The 8,384-nt window shown below is 61.3% G+C and overlaps 1 protein-coding gene across 1 annotated transcript; it reads left to right on the forward strand.

Annotated features, from left to right (window-relative positions):
- The first annotated feature begins 2,345 nt into the window (after positions 1 to 2,345).
- LOC120390393 lies at positions 2,346 to 4,559 on the forward strand. Its single transcript, XM_039513034.1, has 4 exons — positions 2,346 to 2,433; positions 2,547 to 2,644; positions 3,432 to 3,581; positions 3,697 to 4,559. The coding sequence occupies exons 1-4, from the start codon at positions 2,364 to 2,366 to the stop codon at positions 4,180 to 4,182; spliced, it is 804 nt and encodes a 267-aa protein (XP_039368968.1). The 5' UTR covers positions 2,346 to 2,363; the 3' UTR covers positions 4,183 to 4,559.
- Positions 4,560 to 8,384: the final 3,825 nt, after the last annotated feature.

The following is an 8,384-nucleotide window of genomic DNA, read 5'->3' on the forward strand; positions in this document are numbered from 1 at the left end:
AGCTTTACTAAGTGGGTGGAGCTTAGAAGAGCCCCACCTCCTTTTCTCACCCTCCCCCGCCCCCAGATCAGTCTGTCTGTCCAAACAGATGGGAACATTCTCCTCCCTCCACCTCCTCCTAGCCATAAATCCAGCCGCCCCTCTCCCGGGAAGGAATTCCATGGGGCAGCGAGCTTCTCTGGCCCCACGTTCCCATAGCAGCTGAGCCCCTCACTCTCTTTAACAACACCCCCATGAGGAAGGACAGGGCTCTTGTTCCCATGGTACAGATGAGGAAACTGAGGCATGGAGTTGGGCCTAAGGTCATCCAGGGAGTGTGTGACAGAGCAGGGAATTGAATCCAGGCTTGCTAAGTCCCAGGCTGTTGTACTAACCATTGGGCCGTCCTACCTCTTAGCAAAAGGCTGCTTGTTTTTCCCCACCCCAGCCCGGCTCCAAATGCCATTTCATTGAAATTTACTGCTGGTGGGAAAACGCCCTGTCGGGAAGCACCCAGCCACCTTCACTTCATAGCCTTCAAACCTAGCACGGCCCGGTGTGCGCTGAGCACACCCGAGCCCCGCTGAAGTTCTTGGAGGTGTCAGCCGCCTGCCGGGGTCGGGGTAATGACGTAGCCCGAGAACCCCAGGGTCTGCCTCTCGCCGATCCCCACAATAACTCCACCCCTGGCGTGTCTGCCTGGGACCAAAGCTGGGACCAACGTGTCAGTTTTGAAGTAAAAAAGAAAAATCAGATTACGGTTTTCAATTCTTTTGTTTGTTTTTTTTTAAAGGAAGTTTTTAAAAAACCCAAACCACAAACTTACAACCCAAACCGCCTCCTGGGTCTTTTTTTTTTTTTAACCAAAAAGGGGTTTTGACAATGAACTTTTTTGTTCTTTTGTTTTTTCATCAAATGCCGCCCCCCTCCCCTCCCATCCCCGCCGCCCCCCTCCTCTCCCCTCCCCCGCCCCTCTGCCTCCCCTGCACAAAAAAAATTTGCAGGAAAAATCATTGTGACTCGGGTTTTTGTTTTTCAGTTAAAAACCAGGAGGCTGCAGTTTTTTAAACATGGTGGGAGAATATTTGCTGCGTCCCCCTCCCCCCATTTTTTAACCAAAAACTTGAATGTTTTTGTTTTATTTGAACCCAAAACCATTTTGGAAAACAGCATTTTTCATGTTACTCCTGATTTACACCAGAGTTAGTGAGGGGGAATCGGCCCTATTGACACCCATGGACTCACTCCTGATTTACACCAGAGTGAGGGGGAATCGCCCCACCCCCACCCCCGGAGTCACACCAGGGGCCGGGAGGGGAGCCTGGTTCTAGGACCATTGGCCCAGCTCGCCAGCCGGGACAAACCAGTACGACTCAGGCCTGCGGTTTTGCTCAGTTCCCTTTATTTGCTGCGGTTCCCGGCTGCCAGCCCCACATGCTGGGCTCTGCCGGGCTCGTTAACCGGAGCAGAGCCCGGGGCAAAGCCCTGGGCTCCCCCCAGCTCTGCCGGGCTGACGTTACAAACTGCTGCCCTCACACTGTGCTGCTGGCAGCAGTTACTGACAGCTGGTGAGAGCTGCAGCTGCCCCGACACAACCGGCTCCTGTTGCCTTTCCTCAGCCTCTGGGCCAGGAACCTAATGCACCTGCGGGGCGGAGCTGGGCTGGCAGGGGCTGCGGGTCGGGAGTGAGGGGCGCCGGCAGAGCTGGGGTGGGGAGCCCAGGGCTGGGCTGGCAGTGGCAGAGCTGGGGGGTGGCGAGCCCACGGCTGGGCTGGCAGTGGCTGTGGGTCGGGAGTGAGGGGCAGTGGCAGAGCTGGGCGGGGGGAGGCAGGGCTGGGCTGGCAGTGGCTGTGGGTCGGGAGTGAGGGGCACTGGCAGAGCTGGGGGGGGAGGCAGGGCTGGGCTGGCAGGGGCTGTGGGTTGGGAGGGAGGGGCAGTGGCAGAGCTGGGGGGGGGGAGGCAGGGCTGGGCTGGCAGTGGCGGTGGGTCGGGAGTGAGGGGCACCGGCAGAGCTGGGGGGGGAGGCAGGGCTGGGCTGGGCTGGCAGTGGCTGTGGGTTGGGAGTGAGGGGCAGCGGCAGAGCTGGGGGGTGGGGAGCCCAGGGCGGGGCTAGCAGTGGCGGTGGGGTGGGAGTGAGGGGCACCGGCAGAGCTGGGGGTGGGAGCTCAGGGCTGGGCTGGCAGTGGCTGTGGGTCGGGAGTGAGGGACACTGGCAGAGCTGGGGGGGGAGGCAGGGCTGGGCTGGCAGTGGCTGTGGGTCGGGAGTGAGGGACACTGGCAGAGCTGGGGGCTGGGCACCGCTGGGAGGGTGAAAGCGAAAGGGAAAGCGGCCGTGGGGGCGGGGGGGATTTCCCAGCCCGGGACACAGGATCCTGCAGCCTGCGATGGCGTCGGGGCAGTGGCGGGCGCTCGCCGAGCAGTTCCAGGTGATCTGCCCCCCCGGGGGGCCCCCAGGTGAGACTCCGGCCCCTCCCCCTCCCCCGTGGGGCAATTGGGGTCACCCCTGGGGAAGGGCGGGAGCTCCCGGGGGGGCCGGGCCCTGTCTCACCCTCCCCCTCTCCCGGCAGGTGCGGGGCGCCCCGGGGCGCTGCGAGCGCAGGTGTCCTGTGGGCCCTGGGTGAGCGCGGCCGGGCTGCGGGGATGGGTGCGGGCGCTGCTGGACCAGGTAACCCCCGCGGCTATGGGCAGGTGGGCGCGGGGCGGGGCCTTCCGGAGGGAGGAGTCGAGGGGATTGTGCGCGGGGGGGCGGGATGGAGCTTCAGAGCAGATTTTGGGGCCAGCTGAGGGAGTGATGGGAGGGGGCTTGCTGGGGGTGCCAGGGAAAGGGGAGGGGTTGGGGAGGGGTCAGTTGGGGTGATGGGGAAGGAGGGGTTAGGAGGTGCTGGGGTTGGCTGAGGAGTGACAGGAGAAGGAGGGTTTGGGGGAGGGGTCAGTTGGGGTGCTAGGGGAGGAGGGTTTCAGGGATTCAAGGGGGGTTGGATGCAGAGTGACGGGGAAGGGGGTTCAGGGGAGGGGTCAGTTGGGGTGATGGGGAAGGGGAGGGGTTAGGGGTTGATGGGGGATTGGCTGAGGAGTGACAGGGGTAGGGGTTTGGGGAGGGGTCAGTTGGGGTTCTGGGGAAGGAGGGGTTGGGGTGCTGGGGGATTGGATGAGGAGTGATGGGGAGGGGTTCAGGGGAGGGGTCAGTTGGGGTGATGGGGAGGGGTTAGGGGTGCTGGGGTTGGCTGAGGAGTGACAGGAGAAGGGGAGGAGTTTGGGGAGGGGTCAGTTGGGGTGCTAGGGGAGGAGGGTTTCAGGGGATTCAAGGGGGTTGGATGCAGAGGACGGGGAAGGGAGGGGAGTTCAGGGGCTGAGGGGAGGGCAATTAGGGAGGGATGGGGTGGGGGAGGTGGGTGGCCGGGGGCCGCAGGGGAGAGCTGGTGGCCGATCCAGGTCCCCTCATTCCCCTCCAGGGCGTCACCTCGTTCCGCTGCCCCTGCTGCCCGGACACCCCTTGGCTCTGGCAGGAGCTCTGCAAACTCGGGCTCTTCTCGGACGAGGACCGGGCCACGCTGGAGGCCCAAATCCTGGCGCAGGAGGGGGCCAGGGGCAGCTACCGCCAGGTGAGTCCTGGGGGAGGTGAGGGGGACCTGATCCCCCCCCCCTGCCGGATCTGGCTCAGGCTGGGATCTGGGCGGGGGGTCTCAGTAGCTAACACGCCCTCATTGTGCCCTGCAGTGCCCACGCTGCCAGCACCTCGTCCAGCGCCTGGAGCCCGGCACCCTGCGCACCCCCTGCCTGCCCTGCTCCCAGCGGGCCAGGGGGCTGTTCTGCTTCTGCTGGGGCTGCCGCACGGAATGGAGGGACCCCTCGTCCCATGCTGACTCGCGCTGCCCCCTACAGGCCGCACTGCATGACGCCCCCAAGATCCAGGCCCCAGGATCCTATGTCCACGGCTGCCCCTCGCTGCGGGCCTGTCCCCATTGCCACGCCCTCCTGAGCCACACCACGCAAGGCTGCCCCATGGTGGCCTGCCCTGAATGCAGGTATTGGTTCTGCTACCGCTGCCTGGGTCTGTCCGGGGGACACCGGCCTTCCTGCCCCATCGCTGACCCGCAGCTGGTCTGCGGGGGTGGGGATGTGGTAACCCCAATGTCCAGGGGCAGCCCTGAAGTGCCCAGTGTCATGGGTCGGATCCTGGGGCTTTTGAGAGCGGGGATCTGAGACGGGGGGGGGGGGCTTCTTTGACTCCCCTCCCAGGGCTGTCAGGACTCCAGGCATCGGGGTCAGGGGCTTCCTCTCCCTTTGTCAGTGCAGCACCTGGCACAGTGAGGTCCCTGCATGGCTGGGGCATTTAGGTGCCACCACAATGTAATGGAATTGTGTAAGGTAATTGTGTGTCTGAATGAGTGACTCAGATCGGCAGTGAATGGACGTGGGGTGGGCAGGGGAGAGTACGAGGGGCCTTAAATCTTTTCTAATATTACTATTAAAGGAAGGACATTCCAAAGCTAAAATCTTTGATGTGATCGTATAATGGTTAATGTATCAGTCATTCATTACTCACAAAACTTATGCCCAAATAAATCTGTTAGTCTTTAAGGTGCCACCGGACTCCTTGTAGTCATTGAAATGTATGACACAGGGAGAGATGTGGGTATATGAGGATGGATGCATGGATGGGTGTGTATGGGGATGGACGGACGGGTGTGTATGGGGATGGACGGACGGGTGTGTATGTATGGGTATGTATGGATGGTGAGTGTGTATGGGGATGGAAGGATGGATGGATGGGTGTGCATGGGGGGATGGAAGGATGGGTGTGCATGGGGATGGAAGGATGGAAGGATGGGTGTGCATGGGGGGATGGAAGGATGGGTGTGCATGGGGATGGAGGGATGGATGGGTGTGCACGGGGATGGAGGGAGGGATAGATGATTGTGTATTGGGATGGATAGATAGATACTAAATTAAAACAAAACTAAGGCAATTCCCAGCCAATACCCTTCTGACACTGGCTGCAATTGTTAAGTCCCCGTTTTATAGAGTTTTTTGGGGCGTCTCCGACTGGCTGGGCTGGGAGCCGCAGCAATGGGATACTGGGAGCTCAGAGCTCGGGGCAATAGGCTATCGTACCCAGTGGTCAATGCCTCCCACTTCTCCCCCGCCCCCAGTGCCCGCGCTGCCAGTACCTCGTCCAGGTGTTGGCTACTTTCCTGGCTATTGTCTCTGGGGAGCTAATATCTGGCTAATTCCCCAACTTACAGCGTGTTTTAGTGACAACCACACAACACAATTCTCATCACTTCAGATGCACTAAAGATACACGTATTTAGCTGGAACAGTGGTGTAATCAGTTGGTCGGGGCTCGACCCTCCAGCGGGCAGGAGGGGAGCCACTCCGACTCACTTCTTGTCTCCTGTTAGTCTGCTTGAGTGACAGGGAACAACGTTAGAAGGCCCAGGCCCTCTGGATCAGGGGGCTGGGCAACAGCAGTACAAGTAGGCCCAGGCGTCGGAGCGTCGGTGGGAGCGGGGAGACTGCCACCCGCGAGTGGGGTGGCAGGGGGGACACAGGTCCACCCACTCCACTGTGTTCCAGCCCGGGGCCCTACTAGCGGCGATCACTGCCGCTGGTCAGTGGGGTCCTGACCGCAACACACTGACATGGGCACGTCGGTGCCCGCAGCCTGACAGGGGTCGGCTACCCCCGGGCTACACTCCATTCCCCCCTCAGGGCCTACCTCGTCGGTCGCACTGGGTTCGGGCCAGTCTGTCTGCATCGGCTCCTCTGGACCCGGGCTTGGCGGCAGGTCCGGCAGCTCCTCCGGGAAGTCGGGCCAGGACTGCTCGGGCGGCTCCTCCGGGTAACAGCAGGGCCTGGGGGGCTCCTTGTCGTAGCGGGCGTTAGGCAATCCTGGGGGCTCCTCCCAGTACCGGCTCCGGGGAGGCTCCTCGTCGTAGTGGGCGCGGGGAAGCTCCGGCCAGGCAGGGCAGTTGCCTCGGGCCGAGGAGGGTTCCCAGCCAGGAGCTCCCGCCGGCACGTCTGCTCGCGGCGGCGGCTGCCGGCTGACTGAGCTTTGGTGTCCTGCTTTTCTACTTCCTGCCCCGCCCCTTGACTTCCGGGGGGCGGGGACTGGTGGCGGTAGCTCCGCCCACTGGGGGGTTGGCAAGGGAGCTCCCTCTGCTGGGCAGGAGGGGAGCCACACCGCCTCACTACACCCCCCCCCCCCTTAAGTCTGGCTCCCGCCTGTCAGGGCCAGGCTCGTCCATCTCCCCAATACGAGACAGGAAGTCCGCATTGGCATGGTCCTTGCCAGCCCTGTGCAGGATGGTGAAAGCGTAGGGCTGCAACGCCAAGTACCAACGCATGATGCGGGTGTTGTTATCCTTCATGCGTAGTAGCCATTGAAGGGGGGCGTGGTCTGTGACCAGGGTGAAGGGGGCCCCCAGCAAGTAGAAGCGGATGGCTTCGCAGGCCCACTTGACGGCCAGCGCCTCCTTTTCCACCACGGAGTAGTTCTTTTTGCGAGGAAACAGTTTCCTACTGAGATAGAGTACGGGGTGATCTTGACCCTCCACGTCCTGAGACAGGACCGCGCCCAATCCCACCTTGGAGGCATCCGTCTGTAGAATGAACCCTCGGTGGAAGTCCGGGCTGTATAGGACGGGTTCCTGACAGAGGCAGCGCTTAAGTCTGTGGAACGCAGCCTCGCACTCCGCGTCCCAGCGCACCTGCCGGGGACTATCTTTGGTTAGGAGCCCCGTTAAGGGCGCTGCTATGGATGCAAACTGGGGAATGAATCGCCGATAATACCCGACGATGCCCAAAAACTGACAAACGTGACGCTTCGTCGTTGGCGTAGGACAGTCCAGCAGGGCCTGTACTTTCCCCACGAGGGGTCTCACCTGACCCCCGCCGACCGTATACCCCAGATAGTTCGTCTCCTGTCAGGTGATACGGCACTTTTTGGGGTTAGCGGTCAACCCCGCTTATCGGAGTGATCTTAGGACTGCCGCGACCCGGGGCAGATGGTCCTCCCACCGGCGACTATAGATGACCACGTCGTCTAGGTAGGCAGCGGCGTATTCGTGATGTGTCTGTAACAGGCAGTCCATTAGCCTCTGGAAGGTCGCCGGGGCCCCATGAAGACCGAAGGGCATCTGTGTAAATTGATAGAGCCCCGTCGGGGTGGCAAAGGCGTTTTTTTCTTTTGAGGCCTCGTCGAGGGGGATTTGCCAATACCCCTTACTGAGGTTGAGAGTTGTGATGTATTGAGCCTCGCCCAGTCGATTTAGTAGCTCGTCTACCTGGGGCATCGGATACGTGTCGAAGCGTAAGATGGCGTTAACCCTCCGAAAGTCAATGCAAAAACGGCGGGAGCCATCTGGCTTGGGCACGAGCACCACTGGGCTGCGTCATTCGCTTTGGGATGGTTCAACGACCCCCAACGCTAGCATCGCCCGGACCTCTTCCTCGATGTCGTCTCGCATTCGATAAGGCAAGGGCCGATTCCTTTCCCGGACCACCTTCCCGGGCTCGGTCTGGATCGAATGGCAGACCAGGTTGGTGTGACCGGGACGGCGGTGAAGGTCTTCTGAAACGCTTTCAGGAGACAGTTAGCCTGTTTTCGCTGCTCGTCTGTCAACGACCCACCCAGCGCGGGCGCCAGGGGTTCCTCGGACTGGGGCACGCGAGGTCCCAGCTCTGGCTTGGGCGGGCACGGGTCAATTAGGAGGCCCTCTTGTTCACGCCAGGGCTTCAACAGGTTAACATGGTACCGTTGGGTCGCCTTGCGCTTGCCCGGCTGACGAACCTCATAGGTGACTGGTCCTATTTTTTTAACCACCTCATACGGCCCCTGCCAGCATGCCAGCAGCTTAGACTCACTTGATGGTAGGAGGAGCAGGACGCGGTCCCCCGGCGTAAATTCGCGGACCTGGGCTCCTTGGTTGTAGGTCCGCTCCTGCCGTCTCTGGGCCGCTCTCAAATTCTCTCTGGCTAGGGTTCCTGCCTGGGTCAGGTACTCCTACAGTTGGATGACGTAGTCTAAGAGACCTTGGGTCGGGGAGGTCGTCTGTTCCCAAGCCTCCCGCACCAGCTCCAGGAGTCCCCGTGGACGGCGACCGTAGAGTAGCTCAAAGGGCGAAAACTGTGTCGATGCCTGGGGAACTTCTCGGACCACCAACAGCAAGGCAGGCAGGAACTGATCCCAATGACGGAGTTCTCCGGGAGGGAACTTGCGCATCATGCTTTTGAGGGTTCGATTAAAGTGCTCCACCAGTCCGTCGGTTTGCGGGTGGTAGATGGACGTGCGGAGTTGCTTGATCCCTAAGAGGCTGCACACCTGTTGGAGCAGCCAAGAGGTGAAGTTGGTTCCTTGGTCCGTCAGGATCTCCCGGGGAAGCCCCACTCGCATGAAAATC

Source organism: Mauremys reevesii, linkage group 24, assembly GCF_016161935.1.
Source record: "Mauremys reevesii isolate NIE-2019 linkage group 24, ASM1616193v1, whole genome shotgun sequence".
NCBI lineage: Eukaryota > Metazoa > Chordata > Testudines > Geoemydidae > Mauremys > Mauremys reevesii.

Bases quoted from the DNA above. Each gene is read 5' to 3' on its own strand.
- LOC120390393 (XM_039513034.1), top strand. From the start codon at position 2,364: ATGGCGTCGGGGCAGTGGCGGGCGCTCGCCGAGCAGTTCCAGGTGATC. The intron at 2,645-3,431 runs GTAACCCCCGCG...ATTCCCCTCCAG, and splicing joins TGCGGGCGCTGCTGGACCAG to GGCGTCACCTCGTTCCGCTG. The intron at 3,582-3,696 runs GTGAGTCCTGGG...TGTGCCCTGCAG, and splicing joins CCAGGGGCAGCTACCGCCAG to TGCCCACGCTGCCAGCACCT.